The sequence below is a fragment of the Misgurnus anguillicaudatus genome, chromosome 5, assembly GCF_027580225.2.
Source record: "Misgurnus anguillicaudatus chromosome 5, ASM2758022v2, whole genome shotgun sequence".
Classification (NCBI taxonomy): domain Eukaryota; kingdom Metazoa; phylum Chordata; class Actinopteri; order Cypriniformes; family Cobitidae; genus Misgurnus; species Misgurnus anguillicaudatus.
In genome coordinates, this window is record NC_073341.2 from 30516424 (window position 1) to 30527804 (window position 11381).

The 11381-nt window shown below is 38.7% G+C and overlaps 1 protein-coding gene across 2 annotated transcripts; it reads left to right on the forward strand.

Annotated features, from left to right (window-relative positions):
• Positions 1-17: 17 nt before the first annotated feature.
• acot11b (acyl-CoA thioesterase 11b) lies at positions 18-11330 on the forward strand. Of its 2 annotated transcripts, XM_055167713.2 has the most exons (16): positions 18-164; positions 1936-2134; positions 2728-2797; positions 2910-2970; positions 3047-3148; positions 4504-4639; positions 4952-5108; positions 5496-5615; positions 5774-5912; positions 6030-6085; positions 6231-6297; positions 6370-6453; positions 6551-6684; positions 7051-7182; positions 9446-9572; positions 9817-11330. In XM_055167713.2, the coding sequence occupies exons 2-16, from the start codon at positions 1945-1947 to the stop codon at positions 9982-9984; spliced, it is 1743 nt and encodes a 580-aa protein (XP_055023688.2). In that variant the 5' UTR covers positions 18-164; positions 1936-1944; the 3' UTR covers positions 9985-11330. The 2 variants fall into 2 exon arrangements, with proteins under 2 accessions (XP_055023688.2, XP_055023689.2); XM_055167714.2 differs by lacking the exon at positions 18-164 and having other exon boundaries at positions 1991-2516.
• The last annotated feature ends 51 nt before the right edge of the window (positions 11331-11381 follow it).

The following is an 11381-nucleotide window of genomic DNA, read 5'->3' on the forward strand; positions in this document are numbered from 1 at the left end:
GGCGTCTCTGTAACTTCATATGTCTTATAAAGGAGTCGAGCGCAGCAGTGGCGTGTGTGGACAGTTTGCGTGAATGCCAACCAGAATGTCTCATTTTATTTATATATCAAATATTCAAATCTAATTTCATTCGTGCCAATAAGAACAGATTAACAAAAATACACGTAAGTTTGATGATTATCTTCTGTTTCTCATCTTTATTAAAAAGTTTAGACAGAATAAAAAATGACCCAAGCAAGAATTTGGGAGAACGTGTTTTACAATAAACCTTTATATGGATTTTCATACAAGTCTTTGATAATTTACTTAGCTCTTAGTCTAAATTTAGATCATGACTACAGTAAGTTACTAAAATAAGTTAACAGTCTATTAATAGTGATTTCTAAAGCTTGCACCGCTTCTGTTCATATTATTAAATCTTTATTAGTGTGCAGAATGATTTCGGTAAACAACAGGTTACAGGATTTTGCTGGAGGTCATGACACCTTAAACGAAAACATGTGACAAGTGCTTATTGTATAAGAGCTGCTGAATAACGGGACACTGGTTAATGGTTGTGGTTAATATTTCTTAAATGTTCATGCTTTCAGTTAATAATGATATCTGAAAACTATTGTGAAACAGTTGTAGTTATATACCTAGATGCCTCTTAATATAATGTTTGTGACCTGGCTTGTGTAAATAAACTAGTAGTTACGCATTAGATGGTGCGTTGCAACAGTCGGCTTTGTTCAACTATTTTTAGAGTTGGTGCATTAATACAGTTTTTCATGAGGTAAATTTTTTAAAATATAAAGGCCAAGACTAAATCTATTAATTCAAAGAACTAATATACTATTTTTACTTGATTTGTCCTTTTTTTAAGTCACTCTTCATTGTTTTAATTTAAAGGGGCCATGGCACAAGAATTTTTTAAGATGTCAAATAAATCTTTGGTCTCCCCAGAGCACATATGTGAAGTTTTAGCTCAGAATACCATATAGTTAATTTATTATAACATGTTAAAATTGACACTTTGTAGGTGTGTGCAAAAATGTGCCGTTTTGGGTGTGTCCTTTAAAATGCAAATGAGCTGATGAAGTGCAAACACTGATCACAAAGATGGTGGTTTGTTGCAATTGAAACTCAATTGTGCTGTGAATATTTTTTTCTCTTATTTTTCTGCACTTAATGGCAGTGCTGTGATTGGATAGTGCAGATTAAGGGGTGGTATTTCTAATAAGAGCTCCTTATGACATCATAAGGAGAGCCAAATTTCAATGACCTATTTTTGTATGTGCTTGTACAGAATGGTTTACCAAAACTAAGTTACTGGGTTGATCTTTTTCACATTGTATAGGTTGATAGGAGCACTGGGGACACAATTATAGCACTTTAACATGGAAAAAGTCAGATTTTCATGCTATGGCCCCTTTAATTCATATGCTATAGCAAAATCTGTTCACATGAAATTTGCTATTACAGTAATTCCAAAAAATTTTTTTATTATAAATATGTGCAAATGTTATTCTTTTTTACTTTGAACTGAAATAATGTGACCTTTAAATTCCCCTTTGGACAGACAACAAATAAACAAACTGCAAAGGCACATATTGCCAATATATAATATGAAATAGATTTGACCTAAAAGTTACACTTCAACTGTCTAATCCTTGAGTACATGGATATTTTCGCCTAGAAAATGCTAGACCCCCCAAAATGCTGGGTTATTTTCAGTCCAGCGTGGGTCTAAAAGGGACCCTAACCTATAACCTACCTGTAATTTAACCTATGCTTGGCTGTTTTAACCCATTGTTAGGTCAAATATATAAACATTTTCTCGGTTTGTCCCATTTTTACATAATGTAACGCTGGGTTGAAAATAACCAACTAATTTTTAGTATATATACATAGACTAATGATAAGATGTCCATATTTTCATAAATATTGTTTTTGAGCCCTATTATGGCCAATGAAACCAGGGACTCCGTGCTGCTGGAAGAGCCTACATTCATTCTTGAGAATGGAGAGGTGTACAGGAACCCGACAGAGGTGAAGATGAGTCAAATAGTCCTTCCCTGCCATGCCAACCACTGTGGACAGCTCAGCGCTGGACAACTTCTCAAATGGATGGACTCCACAGCTTGCCTCTCTGGTCTGTCAGGAGTACATTTCTTAGAAATACATTGAGTTGCCATCACTCCTGAAATGACCTGATGGTTTTTTTATTGATTTTGCTTCATGTTCAGATAAGTTTATCGAATTACCCACCCACAATTCAGAAATAACTCAGAAACATTATAGTCTATTTGACTCTGAATCTTTTCCGTCACCTCCAACATTCATGTACACGCGTGCACCCCGTATGCTTGTACTACAAGTCATGAGACATCACAGATGGAGACGTCTGACTACTATTGTGTATAAACAGAGTAAGAAGCTGGTTAAATCCATGTTAAAAAGACCAGCTTAGACCATCCAAGCATGTTTGACCAGCACAGCCATGTTGCTCAACCAGTACGGTCTATCTGATGAAGGTGGTTGACAAAGCTTGTGTTCAAAACTTTTGTAGGACTTTTAAAGCAGAGATGGTGGTTGGAAACATGCTTCTTTTCATGTTTTATGAACATGTTTTATCTTCTTGGAATGATACAATAGCAACCTAGTTGTGTGTGTTTGCTATATACAACAGCTAAAATTGAACTATTAAAAACTCTTTTTTTACATTGTTTGATCTCATTTTCACAGCTGAGCGTCATGCTGGTTGTTCCTGTATCACAGCCTCGGTGGACGACATTAATTTTGAGACCACCATAGGGTAAAAAACATTTTACACAGTGGAAGCAGTTACTATAAATAAAAAAAGACAGACTGCCAAGAGGCAAGTATTTGCTTGTTTATAATCAAAACATTTTGCTTTGTTTCTTCAGGGTTGGACAGGTTGTAAATATTAAAGCCAAAGTCAACAGAGCTTTTACATCCAGTATGGAGGTTTGTGGGAATATGCATTATTTAAGCTTATACAAATTATTGGAGACTATTTCGTTATGTGAGATCTTTGATTCAGGTTGGGATTTTGGTGTGCTGTGAAGACCTCTTCAGCGACAGACGGTGGAAGATCTGCAACGCTTTTGCTACTTTTGTGGCCCGTCGTACTGAAACAGGAAAGGTACAGTAAAAAAGTCAATTTAAATCAGATCAGTAAACATTCTTATGTCTAAAAATTGATGAGTGGTTTCAGACCATAGGTGGGTAAACTATGGATAAACCCAACCGTGGGGTTTAAATTAACCATAATTGCCTTCTGTATAAATGGAAACATGTCCTGGAATTGATTCTGGGATTGGTCACATAATGACGACCTAGGTACATTGCCATAACATTTCCAGAATGCGTCCTGTGTGAATAGGGTGGCCATTCGTGCCAGTTCCGCCGGACACGTCCCGAACATGTTTTCGGGTTTGTTCTCCGGAAGTCGCGTTGCTCGACCGCATACGTCATCACATTTCAGTTAAAATACATAAAAAAATTAAGATTTATTTCTTTTAAGACATACAATCATTGTAGTTTCATTCTTACCTTGAAATGTAACGGTTGCTTTTCTGAAATTAAACCTGAAATATTAAACCTTGATGACATATGCGGAAACAATGCGACAAGGGGTTTGTTGTAATGAAGACGTGCATGTTATCATTCTGCTCTTTGACATGAGGTGTTTTAAAGACCCCCTATTATGTTGCTAAAAAGAACGTTATTTTGTGTATTTGGTGTAATGCCATGTGTTCACATGGTTTATGGTTTATAGAGTTAAACATTTGATTTTTACGGCTTTGGAATCCCTTCCGCCGATCTCCGGGTCTGGCACCACCACCTAGCATAATCCATTGAATCCGATAAGACCATCAGCATCACGCTCAAAAATAACCAAAGAGTTTCGATATTTTTCCCATTCAAAACCTAACTCTTCTGTAGTTACATCTTGTACTAAGACCGACGGAAAATTAAAAGATTTTCTAGGCCAATATGGCTAGGAACTGTACTCTCATTCTGGCGTAATAATCAAGGACTTCGCCGCCGCACCATGGCCGCAGCAGGCGCAGCAATACCCTGCAGCATCCGAAAATAGTCCCCTTTGTATCTTTCAATAGCAGGGGACCACTTTCGGACACTGTGTAATATCTTTGCGCCCGCCGCAGCCATGGCACGGCAGCAAAGTCCCCGATCACCACGCCGGAATCAAGTTTTAAATAAGAAAAATATCGAAACTCTTTGAGCACGATGCCAATGGTCCAATCAGACCCAATGGACCATGCTAAGATATGCTAAAAGTGGTACAGCCAGACCCGGAGATCGGCTGAATGGACTCCAAAGCCGCAAAAATCAAGTGTTTAACTCTAGGGGAGCTATTTTCATAAGAAAAGTGCATGGAGTGTCCCTTTAAAGTTATATTTTGTTTCATTGATCCTTGATTAATCCTGAATTAGTTCCACATCATCACCAGAGTATTTTTTTGAGTTTGCGCAGGTCCAGCTGAAGCAGGTCGTTCCACGAACGCAGTCAGAGCAGATGGAGTACAGCCTCGCAGCCGAGCGCAGGAGGATGAGACTAATCCATGCAGAGATAATTACTGATCTTCTCAGCAGCTGCTCCGCGCAGACAGGTTTGCTTGCTCACTTTAACCAGGTGTGTTTGTTATTTTCTAAGACTTGAAGAGAGTCTTGCCTTGGAGAAATGAGTCATGAATCAAAAGTCGTGTTCTGATTAAAGGTGTCGCTTGGTTTGTTTGGTATCTCGGAGAGAAGTGCAGACAACACTCATTTAAACATATAGTTGTATGTGCAGTAAACCTTCACCATTCACTTACTGTACAAAGGATCACGTGGTTTGAGTGAACAGATTACAGTGAATAGGAGATGTTCTAGCTTCCTCTCTCATCTCTGATAAGTGGTGCTCAACTGTATCTATTCCACAGTGAATGAGTGTCTGGATTTCCGTTGTGCCGTGCCCGCGGAGAAGACTTGTGTAGAAAGTGTCGAGCTGGTGCTCCCGCCTCATGCCAATCACCAGGTCAGCACCTTCGGTGGGCAAATCATGGCATGGATGGAGAACGTAGCCACCATTTCTGCCAGGTGAACAAATATGTATCTACTACTGTATATTCAAATGTAATGTGTGCAACAGGTAGTCCAACCCTAAAATTTCACTATTAGCATAAACAAATGAGGCAATGTTTTGGCGTCACCACAGAGCCACAGTGTTTTCCCTTTTCTTGGAAATCAACGTACGAATGGTTTACTTATACGGTACAGTCTGTGCATATTAAGCTGGGTGGGGAGAACATTGAGTAACATTAAAAAATGACACATATCAGGTTTAATCAGTTGTATTCAGACTAAACACATACGTTTCTATTCTGTATTCTATTTGGAAAAGAGGATTAATTTAAGCTATGAGGAAATCATTCCTGTTGTGTTACTCAGACTAAATACAACTCATATATTTGCTTTATCTTCTAGTCGCTTGTGCAATGCTCATCCAACTCTCCGGACCATAGACATGTTTCACTTTCGTGGCCCCTCCCACATTGGAGACAGACTTGTACTGAAGGCCATTGTAAACAATGCATTCAAGGAAAGGTAAGTCCTTGTTGAGAAAGATCTGTGGGCCACTAATATGTGTGCAGCATAAGTTATAACTTAATATATCATTTGTAATCATTTATAAACGAAAGGAAGTCCATAATTTGTCCATTGAAAAGTTGTTCACATGCACAGCCTTGCGTGTGCTATTCCAGTATGGAGGTGGGAGTGTGCGCTGAGGCCTATCAGGGTGGAGAGCCGCTGCGACACATCAACACCGCCTTCATGACATTTGAGGTCTTGGACAATGACGGGAAGCCACGCTCGTTGCCAAGGATACGACCCGAACCTGTGGTAAGCGGCGCGTAACATTCTTGCAATCCCTAACATAGTGGAAGAGAGGGATTGGTTTCATGAAACCACATGAAAAGTAGCTCTAAGACCTGTGCACTATTTTTATTTATTTTTTAGGATGGTAAGAGACGCTTCCAGGAAGCTATAGCTAGAAAGAAAATACGCCTTGACAGGTAGGAGCTGCTTGAGGTTATGTCATAGAAAACGTTATATAACCTCTGGCTATGTGCCATATTCAAAGCTTACTTGAACTATTCAAATTCCTGCATGGCCAACCAGTATGGGTCACAAGACGACAACTATGCTCTCCTCTTACAGGAAGTACATAATATCCTGTAAGCAAAGTGAGGTTCCTCTCTCAGTTCCCTGGGATCCAAGTAACCAGGTATGTTAGCTTGTTTTAAGAGCTATGTCCTAAAATAAAACGCATTAATCACATACAGTATCTTTATCACAGATGTACCTCAGTTACAACAATGTCTCGGCACTAAAGATGTTGGCTGCCCGGACCAACTGGGTTTTAACCTCAGAGAAAAACCAGGTCAGTGTATAAACCGTATTTTAAGTGGAATGGATGAATGAGGGTGTCTTTTGAGGTTAAATGGGTGAGTAGCCTTAAAAAAAAACTTTATGCACAGGTGAGTTTATACACACTTGAGGAGAACCAGACGTTGTGCTTTAAGGTGGAGACTCATGTGGCCGTGGCAGCCGAGCAGGTGTTTCTCATGCTGTCTGACTTAAAGCGCAGAAAGGAATGGGACCACCACTACCAGTACGTATAATGCACTGTAATGCAATCTGCAAGCAAAACAACGTAAAGTAAAGCAACATGAATAAATAATCCATTGAAAGAGAATGACTCACAACATCCTATTTGAATTCAATGCAATTACATGACCTTGATGCAATTATATGAGTCCTGATGGTTTTTGTTTTATGAATAATGTAATTCCTAAATTGCTAAAGGTAGGGACGCCCCAAACTCATGCTACTAATTGACGTGTCAATGTTTTGAAAGCATCACTGATTCATAGTAGATGTACTTTAACAAAACAATATGCACCCTTAAAATATAAACCCTGGTAAATCGGCATAGTTTTAATCTTTTCTTTCTTGAAAATGAAATATTATAATACAGAGAGTGTGAAGTGATAACTGAAGCACATGAAGATGATACCATCTACCGTGTTGTCACCCCTTCAGTGACAAAAGGAGGCAAAGTCCAGGACTTCATTCTTCTGGCCTCCAGAAGGCGCCCTTGTGATTCTGGGTAATTTCTTACATTTATGCATGATTTTGCAGACATGGTGTGTGCATCCCAATTCAGGAGGTGTTTCTTAATGTCAAGGAAGGATCCTCAGAAGCCAGAATTTCGAGGATGTTCCAATGTCGAGGATCCTCGGAATTTCAACCAAGGACTGAGTCCTTCGTTCGAGAAATATCTCATATACAGAAAAAGGATGCATATGTGAAGCCTTCGCGCTTTGAAATCACCCACAATCCTATGCGCGCTGTGCTGAAAGCACACCTTTTCACTGACGTAATGCCGCAATGACATGGACTTGCTAGCCTGTTCGATTTACGTGTTCTCCGAATGCTAAAGAGGAGCCTCGCCTAGCCTCTGAAGGAAGTGACTTGTAAGGATCAGTCCTGGCAAGGAAGTATCTTTGACATTGAGACTCCGCGGACTTTGAATTGGCTCGATATTTGAACAGCGAATTGAAATGAGACGGTCTAGCCTACGGGGGGAATTGCATTACTTGCTGTTCCTGCCCACTACGCTTGTCAGCTGAGACCTATCAGACTTTTAAAAATAAATATGGAGGCAGATTTTTATTTTATTTTAGAAAATATGACACATTGATGCAGATTAAACTATTCAACAGTATGTAAAATTCACCAACTAAAACATTATTTATAATAGTAAAACAGTCACAAGGACCTTTAATTTGCAAAATATACACTTTTCTTTAACTACAGTTTTTAATGTTTATTTCAAAATACCCAGACGTCAAAGGCACCTATTGAATCTTGGGATATCCAAGGCTACGAAGGAAACATCTATGGATCCTTGGTTTCAGGGGAAAAAAACATAGATTTGTATAATAAAGGCTAGATGTGTTACGGCCATAGACAGTAAAAGAAATGGACACAGCGACCCCGTTGGATTCAACGGAGACAAGTGAAGCCAATTAGAAGCTCACACTTCCGGGGGGTCGAGCGTACTGCGCAGACTCAAACTGAGCTTGGTCACGTGAGCAACCTGTCTGACAATTGTAAGTCTTCTAATAGCTGTGCCACAGAGAAATCTGAATTACCCACCGAATCTTGCAGAAACGGCGAGCGTGAACAGGAGTACATTTTATATTAAGTATATTAAGTATTCTGATCAATTACTTTGTCATTTTGCATAGTATTTATTTATTTTAAAGTTTAACGCCAGTACGCCATATTCTACATGCGCTTCTCCTCCTGTCCATACGGTAATTTCTCAACTGTGCGACAGAGAGTCGCGTGGTTATGAAGCAATCGTTACCATAGTTTTACTAAAACTGATTTTACTGGGCCATAACGTAAGTTACAAGGTAATGGAGCCTTTTATACATTTTCGTGTTTCTTTAGAAATAGTTGATGCACAAATTGAGTCTTTAAACGCCTCAGATGTAAAGTTATTCACTGTCAAAGTGACGCCAAAATGAATGGGAGTCAATGGAATGCTAAGAGCAGGTGGGGGTATGCTAGCTAATGGCGGTGCCTAGGGCGGCTTCAAGAAAATATGAAACCCTGCCCCCCTGGTTACGGCGGAGTCTCTAACGTCATCACCTGGCGGCCGTCCTACCACAGGCAGCCCGCTCACTCGTAGCATTGTGTTTTAATGATGCATGTACTTTTAAATGACCATAACTTGCTAAATTTTGGTTTGGTTTGGTTTCTTACAAACGTTATTAACGTGGCTATGCTTTAACATGTTTCATTAATTTTTTTTAGTATTAGTATGCAGTGTCATAGGTACATCTTTGACGTTTATAACAAACTTAACCGTTTGAAAATCAGTAGAAAATTAAGCTAGTCATGGCCATTTAAACGTACATGTACCATCAAACCACAATGCCACAAGCGAGCGAGCACCCTGTGGCAAGATGGCCGCCAAATGCGGACATTCCACTCAATTGGCCAGACGCACGGGCGAGACATCTAGCCTTTATACATATCTATGAGAAAAAGGTCACATTTGGAGGCTTGCATGTGAAGAAGCCTTCGAATTGAGACATTCTTTGTCGCAGCCCGGTGACATCATTGGCCTTCAAATATGTCCTTGGAAGGCTGCGGCCCCTGAATTGGGATGCACCCTTTTATAAACAGCAACATTTTATCAGTATGCATGTTGCCTGGGGATGAAACCACAATGCTTTACTAACTGAACTACAGGAACACCAATCTTCTTCAATGCAGTCTATGTCATATAAATCTCTTTTTTATCTTTTTTCTCGAAATTAATAAAAAAGTAACATACGTTATCAAATCTTTTTCAGAGACCCTTATTTGATTGCTCTACGTTCTGTAACCTTGCCTGCGTGTCCTCCTGCTGAAGACTACAACAGAGGTGAAGTTCTCTGTGCTGGCTTCACTATCTGGGAAGGGGGAAACTCTTGCACTAAGGTAAGAATAATAAGCCTGTACGATTCTAATCCACAAATATAGTGAACGATTCAGTGAGTTACGAGTCAAGACTCAAAACAGCTTTATGCAACAGTCCATATAAATGAAATGACGTACACCATTTGTAACGGTTCATTTCTGATGTTGCAGAAAGGCTTACTGTACAGCAGACTATGTGTAGGTGTTAAAATGCTAAAGGTTAAGTACATCTGGCAAAACATGCTTGTGTATGCATCTCTCTCAGATTTCTTACTACAACCAGGCCACTCCAGGCGTGCTGCCCTACATCTCCACTGACATCGCTGGGCTTTCCTCCAGCTTCTACTGCACCTTTTCTTCATGTAGCGCTTTCCTGGAGAAGAATAAAGGCAGGGTGGCTTTTCTGCCCACCCCTGTTGTGTATAGGAACTGAGGGGTGAAGTGGACATGCTCGACTCTTCTGAATATGATCCAGTTTCGGAAAGAATATTTAGGGTCAATATTTTGCTCAGGTAGACTCAGAGATCAACAACAGTGTGGATCCATTTAATACAGACTTTCCATGTTGAGTGCAGTATAAAAGTTTTATCAACTGCAGGTACTTGAAACTTTTTGATAGTGTGAACACAGAAAAAAGCCTTGTTTGTTATCACAAGAGTTTAATTTACTAAAACACCAACACCATAAACAGACAATGAAAATATACAGTTTTGCATATTGTTTTGTATAATAGTATTATCAGAGTATTATTATTTAAAAACAATATATTAATATTACGCTTTCTACAGTAGAAGCCATAGGGTTATGTGCAATAATGTAAAACCGTCTTAGTGCCAGAAAGTTAAGCTAGTATGAAGTAATTCTTGATGTAGTTGTCAATATAAATCTAATAGATTTTAAACAGGTGATAAAATCAAATTGTGGTACTTCCTGTGACACAGACAAACATATTTGCATAGATTTTTAGTCCTGTTATGCATAGATTTTTGAGGTTTTAACCTGTTTAGGTCAGGCTAGATCTATGCGGATTTAGACAAACATGCCATGGGTCTGGATAAAGATATAGCACAATGATATTTATTGGTTTTTGTTAATTAAATTTTAAAGGGGACAGAGAATGAAAAACCAATTTTACCTTGTCTTTGTTGAATAATGGTAGTCTACCCGCATTCACAAACATACAAAAAGTTCTAGACATGCTAAACATCTCAGTCTCATAGAAATTCCTCTTTTAGAAATGTCACCCAGAAAACAGCCCAATCTGAAAAACTGATGCTTATGACATCACAGACATCTCCCTGCCCCTTCACTTTAAAATAATTGGCTACATTTTTAGAGTGGCAGCAAAGTCAGCCAATCAGTAATGAGATTGCAAGTTAAGCCAATAGGGGGAGCCAAACCACTCATTTAAATTCCCCCACCCTAATAAAGCTATTTGAGAGAGGTTTTTAGGAAGCTTCTAAGGCATTACATACCCAAAAAAAAAAAAAAAATGTCTACATGTCACATCACAGAACAAGGATAAATACCCCGTTCAATCATTCTATGTCACCTTTAACTTATTATCATTCACTTTATCATTATTACATAATGTAGCATTTTTTTTGAATGGGACAGCTAATTGTCTTGTCTTTAAATTATCTTGTTATAATGTGATTTTTGAAGTTTGGCTTTAATCTGAACCACATCCAAGTGTTTTAGATAATCTTTCATTAGTGCTTATTTATTAAACATATAACTTGTGAAATAAATTTTGTGAAATAAAAGTGTTATTCACTCTGGTGTTTTTTATATTTCTCCACCTTAAAGTTGTATTTGTGGTTGTATTTT

Coding starts and splice junctions, on each gene's coding strand:
- acot11b (XM_055167713.2), top strand. CDS start 1,945: ATGGCCAATGAAACCAGGGACTCCGTGCTGCTGGAAGAGCCTACATTC. Junction 2,135..2,727: donor CTCCACAGCTTGCCTCTCTG/GTCTGTCAGGAG, acceptor TCATTTTCACAG/CTGAGCGTCATGCTGGTTGT. Junction 3,149..4,503: donor GTCGTACTGAAACAGGAAAG/GTACAGTAAAAA, acceptor GAGTTTGCGCAG/GTCCAGCTGAAGCAGGTCGT.